This window comes from Aplidium turbinatum, chromosome 6 (assembly GCF_918807975.1).
Source record: "Aplidium turbinatum chromosome 6, kaAplTurb1.1, whole genome shotgun sequence".
NCBI classification, from domain to species: Eukaryota; Metazoa; Chordata; class Ascidiacea; order Aplousobranchia; family Polyclinidae; genus Aplidium; species Aplidium turbinatum.
Genome location: NC_137477.1, coordinates 9,966,728 through 9,989,668, shown reverse-complemented (window position 1 = coordinate 9,989,668; position 22,941 = coordinate 9,966,728). Strand labels below are relative to the sequence as shown.

General features: G+C 37.6%; 2 protein-coding genes and 1 pseudogene across 2 annotated transcripts in view; 2 read left to right on the top strand and 1 right to left on the bottom strand.

Moving 5' to 3' along the window:
* The first annotated feature begins 3,697 nt into the window (after positions 1 to 3,697).
* LOC145772391 (protein CFDP2 pseudogene) lies at positions 3,698 to 4,951 on the top strand (annotated as a pseudogene).
* A 3,228-nt stretch (positions 4,952 to 8,179) lies between these two features.
* On the top strand, positions 8,180 to 15,841 carry LOC145772390 (hemocyanin type 2 unit e-like). The gene is made up of 9 exons (XM_082584267.1): positions 8,180 to 8,408; positions 9,046 to 9,165; positions 9,538 to 9,696; positions 10,143 to 10,249; positions 10,527 to 10,668; positions 13,067 to 13,256; positions 14,680 to 14,809; positions 15,125 to 15,331; positions 15,515 to 15,841. The coding sequence occupies exons 1-9, from the start codon at positions 8,180 to 8,182 to the stop codon at positions 15,839 to 15,841; spliced, it is 1,611 nt and encodes a 536-aa protein (XP_082440393.1).
* Positions 15,842 to 17,888: 2,047 nt separating this feature from the next.
* Positions 17,889 to 22,941, bottom strand: part of LOC145771566 (voltage-gated inwardly rectifying potassium channel KCNH6-like) — a 69,796-nt gene continuing 64,743 nt past the window's right edge. The window contains exons 22-25 of the mRNA XM_082583271.1: positions 22,121 to 22,292; positions 21,746 to 21,838; positions 20,982 to 21,093; positions 17,889 to 19,932 (exon numbers count right to left, since the gene is read on the bottom strand). Of these exons, the coding sequence (XP_082439397.1) occupies positions 19,576 to 19,932; positions 20,982 to 21,093; positions 21,746 to 21,838; positions 22,121 to 22,292 (734 nt within the window). The 3' untranslated portion in view covers positions 17,889 to 19,575. The remainder of the gene's footprint in view (positions 19,933 to 20,981; positions 21,094 to 21,745; positions 21,839 to 22,120; positions 22,293 to 22,941) is intronic.

Below are 22,941 nucleotides of genomic sequence, written 5' to 3'. Positions count from 1 at the left end.
TAGTTAGAAGATTTGTAGACAGGCCAGGCTCGTCAAAGTAAGTCACAGTGTAGTTAAGAATATTATTATGTACGGTACTGCAATTAGGTCTGGTGCTATTTACTACTGAAATCATTCTGTGGCGTTTTAACAAATAACGACGTTATTGTAACGTTACAGTTTATTTGATTTTGTGATTCTTTTACCTGCCTTCACTGCGCTAGAACTGCTTCAAAAATAAACTTTTTGTGTCGTACAAGAGTCGATGTTATTATTATGCAAATTTTAAGTAAACAAACATACAATTGTTTTTCCAATTAACTTCATGCCTGGGATTACTTGAAAATCGTCAGTTTCCTGCAATTAACTGGATACTCTTTTTTAACCACCAAAAATTTATATAAGAAAATAAGTTAGCTTGCTTTGAAATCAAAATACAATAAATTGTACACCCAATTACAGTAAAAGCAATGTTTTTTAATAAACTTATTGTTAAAACTTGTGATAGCCTACCCCATATATAGCACTTCCCAAGTAATTCAAACTAAAATTTTACAAGTAGGCCTATGTCTGCTAAAAACAAGTGCATTAGAGCATGAGATATCTAAAGAAGGGGATGCGAAGGCTCAAAGCGATTGCATTATTCTTATGACACTACCAGGGCGGTAGTTTGTAGGGCGTGAAACATGAGGTTCTTTTCAAAATTGCAGAAAGTTTTTTAGTGTAGCCGGTACAGTCAGCTACCAAAGACAGTTGGTAAACGTTACATAAAGCATATTTAAAGAATACTTGTTTGGAAAGCAGGCCCGTAGCCAGCCGGGGGCCAGGGGGGCTTCGCCCCCCCCTGGCAAAATCCCAACATTCTGGAGCAACAGCTACAATTATAATGATTTTGCCCATTTTTCCCGTTGCAGAGCTCCAACCTAGGCCCAATTAACTACAATTGTTTTGTTTAGTTAACAGCTAAGATGATTAAACAATTTCGCCCCCCCTACCCCCTTCTTTGGCAACCTCAACATGTTCAATTCAACCAAGGCCAACACGTGTTAGGTTGGTAGAAAAATTGTCAGAAACTGTGCAAAATGAAAATGTTTAGGGAAAGAATGATCACCTAACAAAGAGGGAATGGTTTTCCAGCAGGCCTACAAACCGGTACAAATTAGGCTATTTGATATCAGCTGTCGCTATTCTCGGTAACATAGGCCTACCTAATTCTAAGGGTCAGTGATAATCAATTTGTGCAGTGATAAACCAAATTTGTGCAGTGATAAATCGCAAAATGTGCAGTGGTAAAGCAAGTGGTTTTTGAAGACAACGCATACAAAATATAAACCCGTAATCTTTTAAGCAGTGTTTATTTTTTCTCTTCAATCCAATCAGTGTAAATAAATTTTGTTTCTAGTTTTCTGATCTGTGAAGTGTTCAACCTTGCAGCAAATATTGCTACATTTGGATCTAGCACTGCCGTTTGTGAGTGTGGATTCTCAGTGTTAACAAGGGTTGACGCTCCCACTCACGGAACATGTTACAACCAAGACAGGCAAACTTGGTGCTTATGGCCTTTGATCATTCTGTATCGAAATCTATCGATTTAGACTTGTTTGTGAGACGATTTGCATCCAAACATCCGCTACTGCAATTGCAATAGACTAGCTCACGGGTGTATAATAGGCGGAATGTAATCATATATATCAAAATCTTCGGCACTAGCTTCTTCGAACCAGTTAAAGTTTTTGCTCATAACAAGGATGTGAAGCAGCGGTGACAACAAGGGCAAGATTGGGCTGGGCAAAGTTCAGGGAATGTGGGGAAATGTTGCATGGCAGAAAATTTTCACTAAGGATGAAAGGAAAAGTATATCGGAGCTGTGTGTGCCTGCAATGCTACATGGTAGCGAGACATGGGTATTGAGAAAGAGTGAACTGGCAATCCTGAGAAGAACGGAAAGGTCAATGGTGAGAGCAATGTGTGGGGTGAAAACGAGAAGGGAAAAAAGGACTGAAGAATTGTTGGATATGCTAGAGATGAGAGAGACCATAGACCAACTGGCAAGGGCAAATGGAGTAAGATGGTATGGACATGTGATAAGGAGGGAGAAAGGAAGTTTTCTTAGAAAGGCACTAGATCTAAAGGTGGATGGGAAGAGGAAACGCGGTCGTTCAAGAAGAACGTGGAAACAACAAGTAAAAGATGAATTTAAAAAAGTCGGACTGAAGGAGGAAGATGCAAGGGACAGGGTGAAATGGAGAAAAGGGATTAAAACAATTGCTGCGCGGAAACAATCGGCCACCCCCACTAGTGGGGAAGAAACCGACGATGGATTATGATGATGATGATGATGATGAAGAAGCCTACCGCTATTTATACAATAAGTCAACAATTGCTGTGTTATGTTGGTCATTGTAATATGGTTGCCGTGATTTAACTAGCGGATAAAATAAGAGACCAATGTTGGTCTTAACACTAATCTGATATATTGCAATTTTTGTGGATACCGCTACCGGTATTTAAGAGGTTAAAATGCCAAAATCATTTAAATTATTCGGCCCCCCCCTAAAAAAAGTTGGCCCCCCTTGCTCTGCGGTCTGGCTACGGCCCTGTTGGAAAGACAGTTGAAAAGTTACCAGTAGGCCTAAGCTGTTTTTCTTAACAAAGCCTTTGCAGTACGGTAGGCTAAATGTGAAGCAACTATACGAGTAGTTGAATTAACAATTATTAACCATGAGCATGCAGTGAGTATGCAGGCCTGATGCTTATAGCGCAATGCAGGTTATCATAGCAAGATTTATTGAATTACTATCGGTGCCAACTGTCATTTTACGATAGCCTAAACAAAGATTATTTACGATAAACAGAAGCCCTTCTACTGTCAGGCGTATTAAAAACCTTCGTATCCCCTTCTTTAGATATCCCTGATATAGTAGCCTACCGGTACTCAAGTTACTATCATAGCCTATTATATAGTCATAGCCTACTACTGTACATAGACGTAGCCAGGGGGGCGAAAGGGGCCAAGGCCCCCCAAATTTTCAAAGTTTGCATTCCGAAGTTGAACCCTTTGTTGAAAATATAATATACTTTGTATAAATTTATATTGTTTTTCAAGACATCTGGCTATTATTAACACCCCCCGGGACTTGTTTTAGACACTCAGAAAGACACCAATAGATTTTGCAAATCGTAAATCGCGCAAAGTTTACGCGATTTACGCTTCTTTTAACTAATCTGTGAAAGCAATTTCAGAATCGCTTACTCTGTTGGTTTTTTTTTGTAGTTTTTGTGTAGCTAAGTTTTTTTGTGTTCTCTAATTTTAACTGCAATTTTTGCCCGTTCGTGTGTAACAGCTACCTTTAATAAGTTAATAGCTGTTTATCTGTCTATAAATTTCATACAAATATTACCCTGAAATTGTTTCCAGAAAACGCTATAATCCATTATTTGAGTGTAATTTTGCAAAAATTTTTCGGAGAAGCATGCCCCCGGACCACCCTAGGATACGCGTGCCTTCGGCAGGCTCTAACCCCACATCAGCTTTATTGCTTCCCTTGCTTAACCTCTTCCTAAGTCCAACCGTTCTACTCAACGTGGTGGAGAGGTGGCAACAACGTATGATATATACGTTGGCTAAACGGCTCTGGCCTGGGGAAAGACCTGGCAACCTACCCCAGAACTTTTGCCAAAATACTCTATGATGACAAAACAAAAAAGTGGAGACGAAATGGTACCAGAAAGTGGAACCTCCAGACTGGACAGTACCAATCAAGCTACTGGAGAAGAGCAAAGAGAAGGTCAAATGAACTCAAGTACTAATGACGTGAATAGGGCAAAGCCTTTTGGACCCCTAATTGCTGAAACGGCTTGCAGTGAAATTACCACTCTACGCTTCACTAAACCATACAAAATTGGTACATGGAATGTCAATGGACTAAGTACAGGAAAACTGGAAATCATAAAAAACGAAATGAATCGACTCAATATTATCATCCTTGGGTTAAGCGAAGTGCATTGGATTAGCAACGGTTTTTTCAACTCTGATGAACACATTGTTTATTACTCAGGCAATGATACAACAAGACGAAGAGGGGTTGGGTTTATTACAACGAAGAAAGTGTCGAAATGCATCGAAAACTATCAGGTATTCAGTGACAGAATAATGACCATACGAATTCGAGGAAAACCTTACAGTGTTACAATCATCCAGGTATACGCTCCCACAGCAGATGCTCTAGAACAAGATTTGGATAACTTCTATGAGGATCTACATAATACTTTGAAGCAAACACCTACAAAAGATATTATATACATTATGGGAGACTTCAACGCTAAGATTGGAAGTACATTAGAACCGGGAATTACTGGCGGGTTTGGTTTGGGTCACCGAAACGAATCGGGAGAAAGATTATTTCAATTTTGCCAAGAACATCAACTTTCAATAACCAACACTATGTTTAAACAACCTAAAAGAAGATTATACACTTGGACTTCACCAAACGGACAATACAGAAATCAAATTGATTATATTTTATGCCAACAAAAATGGTCAAGCTCCACTCTGGCGACAAAGACATATCCGGGAGCTGACTGTGGAACAGATCACCAGTTGCTAGTAACCAAACTAAAAGTACGTTTTTGCAATGCCGGTACAAAACAAGAAAAAAGAAACATGATATATGACACAGAACAGATTGGACCAAATTATATAGCCGAACTTGAAAACAGTTTGAAATTTCTTAACACTGAAAATAAGCAAGCTGATATGATATGGGACAATATAAAGGAAAAGATCTTGGACGCAGCTGCAAATAATGTACCGAGTAAAAAGACATCCAAATCTGCTCAATGGATTTCCCCTGTAACAATTAAACTAGCAGAACATAGAAGGAAAGCAAAAGCAAATGGAAACAGAATACAATTCAAAAAGCTAAATGCTGAATTCCAAAAACAAGCTCGGAAAGATAAAAACATATATTGAGAAGAAAAATGTAGGAAGATGGAATCAGCAAGTAAAACTGGGAACATGCGAGAGCTTTACTCACAAGTAAAGAAAGCAAGATCAACCTTCAAGGCCAAGAATGCTACAGTACGTGGAGAAAATGGAGAAGATCTGCATGACAAACAAGCAATTTTGAATCGGTGGAAGGAGTATGTTGAGCAGTTATATCAGGACCCTCAACTGCAACCACAGATTGAAGAACATAAAAGTCAACAGTTTGACCTTGAACCTGACATACTGGAAAAAGAAGTTATCTGGGCAAGAGACCAACTATCTAAACAAAAAGATCCAGGAGTCGATGGAATTCCAGCAGAATTATTAAGACATGTGCCAATTCAAATACTATTGGCCTTATGCCAATGTATTTGGAAATCACAAGAATGGCCAAAAGATTGGAAAAGATCAATATTTATTCCAATTCCAAAGAAAGGAGACATACGGACATGTTCAAACTATCGAACCATAGCCTTAATACCTCATGCAAACAAAATTCTTTTGAAAATCATCCAAAAACGACTGGGCTCAATTATTGAAAGAGAAATGCCAGATGAGCAGGCTGGTTTTAGAAAAGGCAAAGGTACCCGTGACCAAATTGCAAATCTCAGATGGATTATGCAAACCAGCAGGGAGTACAAAAAAGATCTGTACATGTGTTTTATTGATTATTCGAAAGCTTTTGATGTTATCCAACATAACATTCTTTGGAGTAGTCTGAGAGACATGGGAACGCCAATGCACCTGCTGGAACTCATAAGGTCATTGTATGAAAATCAAGAAGCTACAGTTCGAACAGCATACGGAAATACAGCTTGGTTTAAAATTGAAAAAGGAACACGCCAAGGGTGCATTTTATCTCCTTCTCTATTTAATATGTACACAGAAATGGTCATGAGGAGAGCAGGGTTGAGTAATTCCAATATAGGAGTGAAAATCGGTGGCAGAATTATAAACAACTTGAGATATGCAGATGACACTACCCTTTTGGCCGAGAACGCACAAGATCTTGAAGACTTAATCATCAAAGTGAAAAAGGAAAGTGAAAGGGCTGGATTGAAACTCAACATCAAAAAAACAAAAATTATAACAACTGGTAAAGCAGATAACATAAACATCAAGATCGAAAATCAAGAAATTGAAACAGTGAATGAATTCATATTTTTAGGCTCAAAAATAAGCTGGGATTCTAATAACTCACCAGAGATAAGGAGAAGAATAGCGCTGGGAAGAAATGCATTTGTTGGAATGAATAGCATTTGGAAGAGCAAGGATATAAAATTAGAAACAAAAAAGAAGCTGATCAAAACTATAATATTCCCAATTGCAACTTACGGATGCGAAACATGGACAATGAACAAAACAGACAGAAGAAAGATTGACGCATTTGAATTGTGGTGTTGGAGAAGGTTACTGCGTGTTCCTTGGACAGCCAAAATAACAAACGAGAAAATTCTTGAACAAATTAAACCAGACATATCCCTAGAAGCTAGAATCGTCAGGCAGAAACTTTCATATTTTGGCCACATAATGAGAAGCAAATCAATGGAAAAAGACATCATGCTTGGTTTGGTGAGCGGAGGAAGAGGAAGGGGGCGCCCGAAAACAAGATGACTTGACACGATTGTAAATGACAGTGGCATGGGAGTGCATGAATTGAAGGAGGCTGCGTGGGATCGAGAGATGTGGAGAAAGATGACGTATAGAGTGACCGAGAGTCGTAAACGACTGAACGGATGATGATGATGATGATGCTTAACCCACCAGGATACGCCACTGCAGATGTCTAAATTAAACACTTTGTCGTTCTCTTCAATTCATCAAATATTTGGCCCCCAAATTTTTTTTCTGGCTACGCCACTGCTACTGTGCTATTAAAACATTTTCCGCTTAGCCACATCTATCATTTTCTAACTAGCCCCACTAGGCTACCATACAACAACCAATTTTTCTAAAATATTTAATCCCAGACAGCCTGTTTATCTGACCCAGATCCGTAACCGATCTGGTAACGATCTGGACCAGATAAAGTGGCTGTGACCACTGGCTGGACCAGACAAATGTTAAACTGGCATGGTTCATTTGGTTAAAAAACTTTATTCGTTATTGTTGTGTATCTCCAGCTGATTCACAACAAAATGTCTGCTTATCTTTAACGACATGACGCATAAAATGTAGAAATACGATGTTTCCCAAACCGCCAAAGTTTTACTTCGAAAGTAAAAAAGTACAAAATTGTCAGCCAAACAGACATAGCCAAGGTCTACTTTGACTCAACAAATCGAAACTAACATAAATTGTGTGTTTTCAATAAATATCTACAAAATTTATTGCGAGTTACGAAAACGATGATTTTTCAACTAACCCCGCTAATTACTATCTAACCCCGTCTCTCCCCAGTAGACTCATGAAATTGTTCCATAAGTAAGTTAGGCTATACTGTACTTACTTATATCAGTGAAGAATATTTATTTTTAGTTTATTTTTTATCATTAGGCTACTTTTATCCATTAGGCTATAACTATACGGACTGGGATAGTCTAGAATATAGGCCAGCTCATGGCGGCAGCCAACTCCTAGTTTTATGCAAATTGTAACCATCCTAATGGAGATGTTCTGGCCGCAGATCAATAGTTACAACGAAACTGTTACAAAATTATAATATGCTCCCTATGAATGTTAATTTGTTTGTTGTTATCGTTCAGTGTATAGTGTTCTTTCAGCAATCGTCCACAGCAGAACCCTTGTTACACTTTTCCACAGGTAGGTCTAACTAAGGTATAAGTTAATTTAACTGAGCGTGCAATTTACCACCAGTAACTTTAGGATCGTTTGAAGCATAATAGTTTATTTCAAATCAACTCTTTGATTTGACTTCGACAAATTTATTGTCTTGGTTTAGCTTCAAACAAAAATCAATTTCGTTTTGTTGAGAACTAGAAACCAAATAAGCCTATCATAATAGATTGCTAATTATTTTTGTCATTAACAAAATTTTAAAACATTTTATATCGACGCAAAATTTCTTGTCTTAATTTCGTTTTAAATTAAATTTAGCCTACTTTGTAGGCTATCGTAACTAACTTCGTCTTAAAATAGATTTGTCTATCTGCGGTAAAACTTTGTATTAATGATAAAAAGCCATTTTGAACAACAACAATACTAGCTTTGGATGAATTTGTGCCCACCTCAGTTGCAGAATCTTGAGTCGTAATGTTTGGTATATTGAGGCTTGCGCCAGCTACCGGTTTGTTGCACGCGTTTGCTTTGTCAGGGTGCAAAATAAGTCATTTCGGTTGTATATTGCATATAGAAGCACAACGCCTGAGTGACGACGACATTAAGGGCCAAGTCGTGGATTTTGATCGAGCAAACCTTCAGACTAAACTGCGTGGCTTCCTTGCTTTTCTGAAGGGCTTGAATTGCAGCACGCATGTAAAAAGTGAGCTTTTACTGTACAACTTGAGCAGCTGACTTTTTTAAATGTGTGAGCGACAGCTAACTTGTGGTCTTTTTCTGCTATCAACGTTGTGCGAACTATTTACCATCTGCGTTTGTACAGTTTTTTTCCTTGCCAACATAAACAAATCAACTGAACTGGGCTACAAGCTGGGTCATGAATTAATTTAGTTCTAAGTAAAGTTTGGCTTTGTCAGTGGCTCGTTAATGAGTCCGGAAAAACCAAATCATAAGGTCAACCATCTCATTTCTATGGCTTCAAAAGAAACGCACAGTAGTCTACAGCTAACACACCACTAAAAACTTTAAAGAATATATTTGTTATCCACACATCTCCGTATAAGTGTGCTACCAGAAACGTTGACAGTGGGGAGATCCAGAGGGTAGACTACTTTTGGATCCGGGCTTGGACTGACTTTAGGAGCCAGTAACCTTTCCAAAGGGTCTTGGAACTTGACGAAACAACCTCGTAAACTATTCTTTGGATATAGTGCGTTTGTCTTAAAAGAGTCTTGATCTGAGGCCTACTGTAAGATCTCGTTAGTAGCGGATCCAAATTATCCTCTCATAGTCCCAGTGCGAGTGTGCATTGTGCAACCACTTTTAATTTTGTCTTTCAGATGGAGTTTATTGTCATAACAGATGTGCCCATTTTAAATTACTAGAAAGCAGTGGTTGCTGTCGTTGCAATTGCCGCCTTGGCTATTCAATAAATGCTGACAAGAAATCTTGTTCTGAAGGTAAACAGCTAGGCTACATCCTTTCGAAGAATGTTTAGTTTTTGAAGTAGTGTTTCGTCTTCAAGTCTATCCTAACAATAACAGATACAAAATCCTAAGTTAGCGTATGAATCGAGATTGTATACTAACTCTTGCATCCCACTAATTTGTCTATAGCCTACTGTATAGCTCAAGCTAAAACAAAGCCTGAGTTAGGTTTTGTAGTGAAGTAGGCTATAGGCTAAAAACTGATAAGGAACAAAAAAAATTCTAAGATATGCTTCAAATAATTAGTTGCTCACTTGAAAAAGGTTTTTAAGGTGTTTTGGATTCACTGTTACCTTTTGACATTCAACATAATTATTTTCAATAATCTATTAGAGACTTTTACAGCTTCTTGGGAAAGCTGGTCGTTGTGGAGTTCTTGTATCAAAAGTCCTTGGGGAGGGTTGCAACAAAGATGGAGGATTTGTGTGTCTGACGACAGAGTTTCCACTGGAAGATGTATCGGAAAAGGAAGCCAAGAGAAAAGATGCACAAAAATCACAACAGGTATGAATGCGTTACCTATGATGATTTGTAAGTATATCCTGGAACATTTTACAGTTTTAGTTTTGTTCTTTGTTATTTTAACTTATTTCGTATTATAAGACTTCTTACTAAATCATATTTTACGCTCCTGTTAGTTCAATGGTTAAGAGCCCGACTCAAGATCAAGCGGGGCTGGTTCAGTTCTCGATAACGCATTTCAGGACTGCTTTCCATTTAGCAGAACCTAGTGGGTGGAATCGTTCACAGACAGCAACACTGCAACAACGAGCGCAGATTTTGTTTTGTCAATCTCGGTAAACGGTCCTGCGTCAGTGGTTCAAAGCTTCCTCATGTACCGTATGCAAAACTGCCAAGAATAGCCTATCAAAGGCTTTATCGTTTCGAGAATAAAGATTTAAAACAAAACAACCAATTTAATCAAGTTTGACTGTATTTGTACCTTACAGGATTTCGGATCAGAAAAAATATTCGACGTCTTAACAATTGGGAGAAACATGATTTAATACAAGCTTTCTCGCAACTAAAAAAGCAATCGTCACCGTTTGGATATCAAGTAAAACATTAAACTTTAAAGGTTTAGTTAAACTTTAGCAGACATTTCTCTCCAAAAAGATTTCCAATACTATGATATCAGCAAAACGTAAAGTAACTTTATGTAGGCTACTATATAATAATGTGATATTAACCTTTATTAATGATGTAAAAAGTTTAAATAGACTGAGAAAATTTGAGTTGCACTCTAATATTTAGACGGTCTTCAAAATTAATTATAAGACCTATTGGTCTCACATTTTTTAAAGTAATGGAATAAAAAACTTGCTTGTGATTAGTCGATCGCCAAATGGCATGGATGGCCCTTTATGTGTCCCTGGAACAAGCAATTTCGTAATGGAACCAGAGGTCACTGTAGCTGGCACAACCATCCTTTGTTCCTCTCCTGGCATCGTCTGATCACTGTGCAGCTGGAACTTGGTAAGGAATTGAAAGTGAAAAACAAAAAAAAATTAAAATTTAGAAGAAAAAAATGTTGAAGTTGCAAATAGATGATAGTAAGAAATGTTTGAAGTCATAAAGTGAAACGGTTAAAATAGCCTAACAAAGTTATATAAGGCCACCATGGAAATTTTTGATATTTTAAGTTGAAAAAGCCTATATAAAACTAGCGATTCACGTTAGTTGATATAGAAAGCTTTTTTGTGTGTGTGAAATTCTTTGAACTGTATTTGGTAACTGGCAATCCACATGATCCAGCGGAAATCCAGCAGTTGCATAGCCGAGGGGTGAGAGCCATGGTTCGACCATGGACTTCTAAATAGTAGAACCTGGACTGGACACGCAGTGGACAACATGAGGCCAAACAGGTGGTACAACAGTTGGCCAACAGTGGGCCAACAGGGTTAGTTACTTGGCTGTTGGCCCACTGTTGGCCAACTGTTGTACCAACTGTTTGGCCTAATGTTGTCCACTGCGTGTCCAGTCCAGGTTCTAGGTTCGACCTTCAATATGCCGCAGGTTCGACACCGCTCAAGAGCATGTGGCTGTGTCTTTAGCAAGACACTTGAAGGCATGCCGTCGATTGCGGAGTGGCGCTTCTTCTCCTACGTCTATAGCCCTTGGTTTCTCTGATCAAAAATGAGAAAAACTAACTGGAAAAGGTGGTCTGGTAGGGGAAGGTATGGACTGATGAGCTACTTTTTCACATTAAAAGCTATAGTTCGTTAACTAATCACTCTATGATGACGAAACTTCCACACAACATAGATCACTTCAACATATTGTGTAAAAAATTCAACCACATATAATTATAGGATCAACAAAAATTTTGACAACATTGACGGTGATCAGAGTGGTTCAAGGGTGCAAACGCGTTTGGACCCTTGAACCACCGGGTATGGACCCTTGAACCACTCTGATAAGTTTGACCTTAAAGATGTTTAGAGCAGACTTTTATAATACAATAAATACACTGTCAAATGCGCACACTGCTAACAGTTTGCAGAAATAGATTAAGCAATATTAAACTGCAAAAAGTCGGTTCAAAACTTTTTAATGTCAACTGTTTGTTTTGTCGTTCCTGCAAGTGGTGGGGGAGGACAAAAACAATTGATGAGGCATCACCAACTTCGCTAGTCATTTTATAATACTTTACACTCCACTTACAATACACAATAATTTCTAAAATAAAAAATAAATGAAACATGTTTATTGTCCCTCAATTAGGCATTGTGCTAACCTATGAACTATGTGGTTCAAGGGAAAACACTTTTGGTGGATCATCGGTCAGAACTGTTGGTGACAAAGTTCCATCTTAGCTTTACTTAATTAGAATGAAGTAAAGTCTAAATGAACTGTACTAAATCCTGCACTATATAGCCCATTACAATTTCTGAATTTTATATCTCGATGCTAGCTGTATTTAAGTTTCTGTAAAGCTCCAAACGCAAATGAGAAATTTTACTGAAACACCTCAAAACCACACCCCGCCCTCTAACTTGCAAAATTTTAAAAGATTCAATCTAATACTTTCCAAGAAATACTATTGAACTAAATGCTACTTATTTAGTTGATAAAAGATCTACTATAAGGTTTTATTCAAATTTGGAAGGGGGTGGTTCATGGGTCAGGTATGGTCATGGGTCCATACCTTCCCCTACTATGACACTTCCTCAAATGGGCGATCAACCTAACACAGAAAGCAATCATTAAGAAAACAAATCAATAGTTTTTTTCAACTCTAAACCTTAAGCCATTTGACCAGGTTAACACTCACAAAAGCATTTCAAAAAAAACAAAAAACTATTGATTTGTTTTCTTGGTTTCTCTGATGATTATAAGCAACAAGCTGCTCTAGAGAAAAATGCCTACAGCCCTTCTTGACCTACTGAACTGAATCCACATTATAAGTTAATTTTCAATACCTTTTTGCCATGTTTGATGCAAGTTATTCACCAGAGAATTTACTGTACAGCAAACACTATTTGGTTCACGATTTTTTGCTAAAATCGTAGCCATTTTATTTGGAATAATTTATCTGCTTGCTTTTCATGTTATTGCGTTTGTCTTTAACTAGATGGCATCCAGTTCTACTGTATAGTCTGTAGCCTACTAGTCAGTCATGCAATATCCTCAGCAGAAAGCGAATTTTAACGATTTTGTCAACTTTCAAGACATTATTGATTAAACTTTTTGTCAATGATATTGGCAGTCTTTCAATTGTGTAAATTGTTTTGCGAAGTAACATACGTTATAAACTTGCCTTAAGTTTATTTTTTTTCAAAATAGCAAGATTCGTCCTTCTTAGATTGATAACATCTGTAGACGTTAAATCAATGTAAAGAGAGTAGATTTGTTAGTTACTGTATGTTTTTAGCATTGGGCCGGTACTTGAAAAACAAGAATCTAGGAATCCCTTACTGGGACTGGACTGAGGAAAACTGGAGTGGGATCCCAAACTTTTTTGCAAATCCAACAATTTATGACCCTATTCTAAAAAGAGAAGTAAACAACCCATTTTATCGAACGTTTATCAAAGATCCTTTGCCGCCTGAAAATGAAACCATGTGAGTAAAATACATAACCTATAGCCTGTTTTTAAACCATAGAAAGTTGCTCTATCTTCGTACACAAGAATTTATTCAACTTTCACTAAACAGCCTAAAGAAAATATTTCAGGCACAGAAAAACAGCGCTGATATGCATAAAATGAAATAAAAATACCGTGCATAGTTCATTCTTGTGTATTTCGTATTTCATTTCATGTACGGTATATCATTGGTTCAGATGGTTTTGGTTTTGAATCTTCATCCTCGGATTGGCAAAGCCTTGATAGGTTACTCCTGGTAGTTTCGCATAGCCTACTTGTAGAGGCCTTCGACGCAGGGCGTGGCGCAGGGTCGTTTACTGTGATTGGCAGAGTAAAGTTTCCGATTGTTGAAGTATTGTTAACGGGGAATTATTCCATCCATTAGAATTAGATGCACCTGAATGGAGAGCAGTCCTTAACGTGCGTTGCTCAAGCGCACATAACGAGAGTCCGAACCAGCGCCGCTTGGTCTTGAAGCTTTTTCGTTCATGAAGTCACGCGCTAACCAACTGAGCTATCGAGATGCTTGACAGATGCTTGATGGCCAGATGCTTGACAAAAGCTAACGTGTATAAGTACAGTCCAAAACGTTTGCTATTTTTAGTTTATTGATGTATATTAAGTAAAATGCCATGTCGTTGCTTGGTTTTATCTGCTTATGGTTCAGCAACAACAAACAGACCAATAGCACAGACCAATAGGTCTTACATTCGGTAAGCCTAAACAGCAGTTGCGTTTTTTTAATATACAATTAAAACAAATTATGCGGATTTGAATTGAAATGATAATTTTTTTTAACTTTTTATCATGCGTATAGGCTATTATACTTGCAAGTTGTTTTAGTTGTTTATTAACGTTCTTTCATTTAAAACATAGATGCAATTGTAACAAATGCCTACCGGTACTGTATTGGATGCATAATGTAGTAACCTTTGAGCAAGTTTGTTGAAAGGATAACTTGGGCCTAGTACCAATGAGATCGTGTGGCTCCAATCCAAGACACTTCTAAAAAAACGCACCATATTGAAAGAATACGAGGTGGTTTTTTCAAACACCCGAGCTCCTTGAAAAGATGTCGGGTCCCTAAATCATGCCGGGCCCGGGTTCAACAGTACCTCCTGAACCCCCATGTTAACCCTACTGTCTTTGAGAGTTGCAACTCGATCGCCGAACCTCGCTCTATCTTGTGCGTGGAGGAACGCAACCAGTCCAAAATAGGCTACAAAGATCGACATGGAATGGCGTCCAAGCCTCTAGTCTAACCTAAGGAATGCATGACATTAAACCTGGCTGTAGTAGGCTAGAAATGTTGTTGTTGCTAAACATTAACCATCGCTGTTTTTACTGTAAATAAGATAGTATAGCTGGAAAATTGACTCTTACGTTTAAATCCTTTTCAGATTCAATCACAGACTTGTCAACATAAAAGGCATCTCCTATCATTCGAAATTTTTAAAGGGGATAGTAAGAGCAATTAATATGCCCAACTACGCCAGTTTTGATTCAGTTCTTGAAGAGTCTCACAACAGGGTAAAGTAGGCTATGTTTAAATTAACCATATTTTTATCCAAGCCAGTGAATTACTATAGGTTAGACCTGTGTAGCAAACTCCGGCGGTGGGTAAAAATGTGCTTTTTTATGCGGAAAGGTAGCCTATTTTTAGTTGAAGTATTTGAATAAGGCCTATGGTGGATAACTTGAAAATATTTACTATGGGACATTTTAACTTTGAAGAAATTTTTCATGTTCTTGTTCATGTACATTCATAAATTCCGTCAACAAAATTTCAATCTCATTAATTACACTGCCGAAATTTTAAACTGTGACAAACATAATCATATCCAGATCCATGATTGTATGTGCCACTTCTCCAACACTTCTCACGAATACTGCAAGTACAGCATGCGAAACGTTGAGTACGCCTCCTTTGATCCAATGTTTTTCTTTCATCACAGTCAAGTTGACAGACTGTTTGTGTTATACAAGACTTTACATGACAAGAGCGGTGACCAAGATTGGTCAGAGGATAGTTTCATCAGACCATATATGGAGGTAACTTTATACCACTGTCACACTACCACCTGAAAATGAATACCTAAATAATAGCCTATCAAAATATCTTAACCTGGTATTAAAAGAATATTGACCGATTTGAATAATGTGTAGTTTATGAATGCGGTGAGCTACATAGATAAACGCAGGCTATACAATATTTAATGTGTTTTTGATTTTTAGAATTACGGCTTTAAATTCAGAGTTGATATTTTGCAAGCCTTTGAGTGGCCCATTTCTCCATTTTGTAACAAATCTATGAACTTGGAAACAATTACTTCAAACCCTGAAGTTTGGAAAGTAAAAAACGCTTATTTTTCACAAGCTCTTTTTGGATACAAGTATGATAGTTTAAATTTGGGAGGATATCTATGGAAGAGATTACTTTTGGATCTAAAAGTTAAGAAACAAGGTTATGGTAACGGACTTAAAATTTCATTTGTTTCACACCTCAGCCCGTCTTTAGGTGAAATAATCAGAAATAACACATCCTATAACACGAGCTGTTGATTTTTGTCGTTAAAGGACCATAATTGATCTTAGTTTGAAAAGTTGGTAAACTTCCAGCACCGTGCAACCAGGGATATCTTGACATCACTGCGTGCAACTATGTAAACTTGTTGACCTATATTAACATGTAGTCTCCAGATTGATTTTGTTCAACCTATCGTACTCGTTAATATAACAAGCAGTTGGCCTATATTAGTTTGAGAAAGAATCAAGAACCTACAGAACACTCTACAATTGATTTCACTGGTTCTAATAGGCTGTCTCGGTTTTGTTGTGTCTTCATTATTACATCGTGTTTGTATCTGTAATTCCACAATGAAAATAATTAGCTCGAATTGACATTTTTTATCAAATGGCCTGTGCGTGTGTGCTTGCAATCAGTCAATGTCATGTGCAGCTGCAGTGTGAATTCAAGGATTTTAGCCTACATCTGCAAATTTTAGGTATAATGTATAGGCGTATAGGCTATTTGAGTATTTGTTGACCAAGTGCTGAAACTCTTGACACAAGGTAGAATACAGGCTACTGCAAGCCTATTTGAAAAATCACCACCAAAATACAATGCGTTGTCAAAGCGTAGCCTAATAGAAAACAAATCAACATTTTTTTATCTAAAGTCTAAACCTTAAAAGGTAATCACTCACAACCAGGCGCGGATCTAGGAGTTTTTTTCGGGGGGGGCCAGAAAATTTGAAAATCAATTAAACAGAAAGAAAAAGATAAAACAGATATTAACAATGATACTACGACAGTAGCGTAGCCAGGAATTTTGAAAGGGGGGGTTTTTACGGCCGGCGGGCGAAGCCCGTCGGCGTCTTCGCCAAATGCGACACCCAGCGGCGGGGGTCTGGGGGGCAGCCCCCAGAAAATTTTGAAAAATTGCTTTGAATTTGGTGCATTCTGGGAGCATTTTCAACAAAAATGTGGGTATAAATATTCCTGTAAAATGGTGATAAGATCATGTTTTCTTCGGATTTTTCGGTAATAAACCTAAGTCTCTATGTTTTCTTGTTGCTAATTCCTGGCTGAGATATTTGAATGTTTGGTATTGGCAAAACTCGCTCTTTTAATGCAGTTTCGTTTAAAATTAGGAAAACTTTATTTTAGAGAAACAGAGACTGAAAGCATTATTCTCAATATCGTGATGTCACACGCGTGCCAAAGGGGGAGGGGGTTGTAACCCCCCCCCCTCCCCTTGGCTACGCCACTATACTACGACATATACGATATGCCATAAAATAAAATATACATTAAAAGAAACAGCCATTTCATCAATTGTGAATGTTTGAAAAATACATTTTGCTTGAATAAAAATTGCTAAGCATGCAAAGTAAACTTGAAATCTGGTTTAAAACCCTGTATGCAGTGTCCATGACCAATTGGATGTTTGTATGTTTGCAAGCATAGACGGCAATTGATTGAAATTATAATGAAGGCTAAAAACTATAAAACAGCCATTCAAGGTTTCAGATTGTTTCAACTGACGTCATTTGGTTCAGCATTGGTTTCAGCTGAGTCAGCTCCAACAAATGTTGCTATTAAAATGCATTTACAGTTGTATAACGGAATAAAGGAGTGTGATCGATGGATGATTTTAACCATAATAATAACAAAAAATTACCCCCCCACCCTCCCAGATAAGTGAAGTCTGCCGTGGGACTAATATCAGTTGTGTAGACGCATATCAAACGATTTGATGCGGATACATAGAATTTCAACAATAATTCCTCGCAACATTTCGGGGGGGGGCCCGGGCCCCCTGGCCCCCCCCCATAAATCCGCGCCTGCTCACAACAGTATTTCAATAAAAATTAAGAAAAAAAAGAAACAAAAGGTCTTGGACAACCTACTAAGGTTTTATTTACTATGCCTACATATGTCATTTTTCGTTCGTTTTGGTATAGTTGCAGCCTGTAGGCGTATACTGATTAGTCCTGGTGGTTGAAAACCAGTTCTACAACGTTACACCTTTTTTTATCTCATTTTCAAACAAGCTAGCCTATATGCTGCTTCCAAAAACTTTTCAAAATGCACTACTGAGTACACAAACCAAATTTTTAATCAAAAAAATAATAAAAGTTGCCATAAGATTGACACAAAGTTTTGACATTTTCTAAGACATTATAATTTTCCAATTATTTTTGAACTGTTAATCGCAATCGCAATCAACAAAGAGGTTTATTTGTGGCCTAGGCAAGACCTTGTCATACAGCCCATAAAATAGACAGTTCCAAACATAAAAGATTTAGGTGTGACTGTTGCAAATCATCAGTCCAGGTGTTCAAATGATTAAATGAATGCGAGCAACTTAGCAACAACAAATCTTTCAAAACTGACTTTCAAGTTTTAATGATATTTATTAGTGAAATATTAACCCATTAGGCTTTCACCGGAACTCATTCTGAGCTGTAACGTTTTTCTGGAATCATGCATATTTAGTATTATGAGTATAACAACCAATAAAACTTATTATTCGAAATCGGAGCAAGACACGCTCATACATGCACAGCATGCAATAAAATCTCGCCAAAAGTACAAATGGCAGCTCACATGCTCAATTGCACATAACCGAAAGTTAACTTTTTCACGACTATGTGCGATGGCACTGTATGTGGCTACGACGGAATCAATGGACTCAAAATAATTTTACTATGTTATGTTGGTTGTAGATAATAAAGTAACTTATAAAAGCGACAAAATGATGCGTTGATATGCTTTGTAGGCCCTAATGCTTAGGGCCTAAGCATTTCAAAAAAACATGTTGACAACAATTCATCTTTGAAAGACATTTTGAGTTTAAAAACAATATAATATGAACATATGCCAAACATAATATCAGTAACACACAACCACGGGACAAAATGATGCTTTTTGGTTATAATACAAAATAAACTAAACTTGATTAAAAAATTCTGGCAACTCTGGAGTCGCAGCCGAAGCAGAGGTGTAGGAACCGGATCCGGACTGGATCTAGACCCGGATCTTATTGTTTTCATCGGATCCCAATCGAATCTGGATCTTGTTTTCTAAAAGAAACAGAATCCGGATCTTGAATTTTCATGATTTTTTTTAATTTTGTGTGCAAAGATACAAATTTTTTATCTGCTCCTGGCAACATTTCCAAACCCACAGAAAGTTTTGAACCATTGCGTTTGTGGCAACACTGAAATTTGGTCAAGTCAAAGTTAATGTTGTGAGATCATAATTTTTCTGAATTCTAGTCATTAATTTTGCTTGTTGCATGTTTACTGCAGTAACTTGTATGCTTAAAATGTTTAATGGTAGAGAGATAAACATGCATGAGTTACAAGGTAGGCTACTTGGTCCACATTAAGTTGACACATGATGATAGACTGTATTTCATTATTAAGCTTACGGCCTACATGTTTTAGTTATTGCTTTGCCAGATATCTAGAAATTACCAGATCCGGATCTCAAAACGCAAAAAGAGGATCGGACCAGGATCCAAAAATCTTGGATCCGTACACCTCTGAGCCGACGTCAGACCGTCAAAAAATCGAACAGTCAGAGCCGCATACTTTTTGTCTGATTCGACAGCGCTGCACTTCATTTGAATCATATTGGAGAGGCATTTTTATCTTTATTTCCTGGCTTGACATAGACAGTACCAATTACAGTGAAAACTAAAATTCAGGCTCGTACTCATGCACAATTTCGAGACCCACGCTAAATAGAACATCATATATATATCAGTTTGCAGCAAAAGTATTTCACTAATCTGCAGACGAATAAAGAGATTGCTTAGCCACCATTGAGACTGCTGAGTCACTGTTGCTGGATTCAAGAAGGTGGCGATGTTCATCAATATAAGTTAGGTTGTCTAAATCGTGAAAACTTGGCTCCGAAAATAAACCGGAAGCAGTTGCATTTGGAGTCAAATCAGTTTCTTCTCGAAGTGCATTGTCGATGGAGGAAACTTGATGACCTACATTTGTTTTTTGTTCTTTCCATGATGACGTGTTTTCGTGACTTGTGTGTGACATCGACAGGACCTTATTATTGGTTTGATGAAGTTTGGACAAATTCGAATCTTCCAAACTTGCTGATGAATCTTTTTCGGAAAAATGAGGCTGAAAACATTACAGTCCAATAGTTAACTAAAACTCTGACCAAAACGTTAAGCCAAAAGACGTAGTGTATGGTAGGCTAGTTGTAGTAGACACATCTATTAACACTAGCCTCCAACACTTATAACGTTTTTAACTGCATTAGTTAGACATAATAGCAAGAACCCATGGTGTAAAGATCGCAAAACATTGAAAATAACACATCAGACAACTCATTCATTTTATTAATCAACTAACGACTCTACTCGATTTTTAATCTTTTGCAAATTTGACTTCAATGATTTTTTTTATCGATTTCAACCTTGTGTTAAAAAAAGCGCGAAAGAAGGAACATATGACATCATCAAAGGCACGATCTGCCGCGGCCTAAAGTGGTAACCTGGCTGTAGTAGGCCTTCATGACAAAGTAACACAGTGATTGCTCGATAACTGCGTCAGTGATTCAAAGCTTCTACAACCAATTAAACTGCCCAGATATTTAGTTCTCCCACCAGGTACTGTTTTGGTGCAAAGGAAAGACACAACCCTCGGCCCTTGAAATGGTAGAGTGGGATAAGAAAATAAAAAAGATGCATTTTTATCATAATGCTTATTTTTGCCATAGCTGGGGCTAGAGATAATTTTGCCGCGTAGATACAAAATATCAACATAATTTCTTTTGAAAATTAATGAATTAAAAATTAAATCAGCTGATGGGTGTTTCAATTCCAGTTTGTTTTTATTTCTGACCATCACAATCAAAAACCATAGGCTATATGCCAAACATAACAGAGGTTTAGAAAAAGCTTAAAGCGACAAAACGCGGACGTTATAACGTGCATGATACCAAAGCAGGACAATCAGTTTAACATACAGTAGAATTCGCCTATAGTGACACCTGAAGGGACCGCGGAAAAAGTGTCACCATAACCGAAGTGCCACTATAGCCGAATTCTACTCAACTGTTGCGTATGCAAACGGAACTTTGCAACAGGTGTCACTATAGGCGAAGTGTCACTATAGCCAAAGTCACTATAGGCGAATTCTACTGTATTATGACACGGTCGTCTTACTTGAACGTTTCTTTCTTTTTGCAATAGAAAAATAATATTTCGCAGATCTTGTTTAACGGAGATTTTCATCTCTACCATCTCTTTCTCAAGTCGAGAAATTTTAGTTTGAAAACTGAAAAGAAAATAGTCATGAATGATGTTGAAATAATAATAATAATAATTATGATACTGCTGATAGTAGCCAGCTCTGCAAAACCAATTCTTGCAATAGAACTGCCCCGATGAAATGGTGTAAAAGTGATTGAAACGTTTTTTTTGTTTTTTATTTTTAAGGTGTATTTTTATGTAGTATAGCCTACTTTAAAGTAGGCTATACTGCCATAAGACAAATGGCATTAATGATCGAAACCTGTAAAGCAAATTATCTATTAGCCTATCTGGCAACAAAAAATATTTTCAAGTTTGTCAATGCATACAGTAAAAACATTCACAAATTTGATAGATCAATGTTCCGTAGGCGGTGGGATGGCGCAGCGAATAAGGCGCTAGTTTTTTTAATAAAGCAATCCTGGTTTGACTCCCGGAAGCTGGTTGCTGAAAACCACCGCTCACCTCTACCCATCAGGGTCTAATAAATTAGATGAGCGTAGTTGGTGAAGGAAAGGCGGCCGAGAGAAAAGAGCTGGCCACCCTACTCTCGTTGGTTCTTATTCCCCGATGCTTGGATCAAGCGTGGGACTCACCTTATATTAAAGAAGTTTATACTCACTCATACCCACTCATCAGAAGTCTTCAATAAGTATATTGCACACTGATCAACTCACTGTTCGCAAGGTTGGCATATTCCTTTCTTATTCCTCTCGTCATCTGCTGATGCTGGATATTGTGTTACTATTAGCTGGGGTGGTGCTTGCATTCTGAAATGACGTCATAGTTTATCAACTATTGCTTCAGAACATGTAATGGTTATTGAGACCTCACAAATTTAATTTTGTTTTTTTAGCAATAACCAAGGTATGTCAATGATAACAAGGGATATGAAGCCAAAATCGTTTCGCTCAGCTATTCAAGTGCTAATGCTCCTAAAGTACAGTATAGCCTATCCTAGTGATTGTAGTTGTTTTTTTGTTTTTTTATCTATGATGAGCTACGTTATAAAACTGCTTAGAAAACATATTCTTTTAAAAATAAACAAACACCTCTTCTTTGTGACATCATTTTTATTTGTCGCAATATGAGCACGGTCATCCATTCCTCTCCTTTCCCATTTTTCCTCAGCTTCAGTGTATTCATGATTGCGCCAACATGGACCAGATGGATGGGCTGTGTCACCTATCCCAAAAGAAGCTCCATCAGTGTCCGTGGAAGGAACTGAATAATGTATGAATTAACTTACAACTGCCTAAATCAAATTCCTTTCGAAAATAAATGAGTAGACTGTAGCTAATCAAACACAATTTGTAGTTACTTGACTTACCAGCATGAAGGACGCATAACAATTTAAATTACGTTTTTTTGCAATCTTCTTGTAGTTTCAAATATTGCTGATAAGCAAAGAAAGCCGTGGGTGCGTGGGAGTAGACATTTTTTAAGTCTGAAAGCTCTGTGAGTGCTGTGGGCATTGGTAAAAATTAGATCAAATTTATTTCTGGCACAACTAGCCTAATAGGCAAAGGTGGGTGTGCTAGTGGAAGGTTATGAAACCTGACGCGGGCTGTCGTTGCTAGCACTCACAAAACTTAAATCAAGTTTTCCTATGACTCGCCCTGTCCAGACTAGAATTGGGTGCTTTGCTGATATTAGATTGCCCAAAAGACGGAAGTATCCCCGTAGCCTATATAGTGGCAACAAGGTTAGCCAGGATTTTTTCTAAGCTATTTGTCATATCACTAGGGGTGGGCAAATTTAGGTCGATTTTTCAGGACCCATTTTTTCTAATGCCATTTGGGCTGGTAAATATGAATCCGTTGATTATTTTGCTCTATGACGTCATAATAGGTTGGTTCAGTGGCCATTTTCA

Excerpts from the sequence above, each read along its gene's own strand:
- LOC145772390 (XM_082584267.1), top strand. The coding sequence starts at position 8,180 with ATGTTTGGTATATTGAGGCTTGCGCCAGCTACCGGTTTGTTGCACGCG. Across the intron at positions 10,669-13,066 it reads CACTGTGCAGCTGGAACTTG|CATTGGGCCGGTACTTGAAA; the intron begins GTAAGGAATTGA and ends GTATGTTTTTAG. Across the intron at positions 13,257-14,679 it reads CCGCCTGAAAATGAAACCAT|ATTCAATCACAGACTTGTCA; the intron begins GTGAGTAAAATA and ends AATCCTTTTCAG.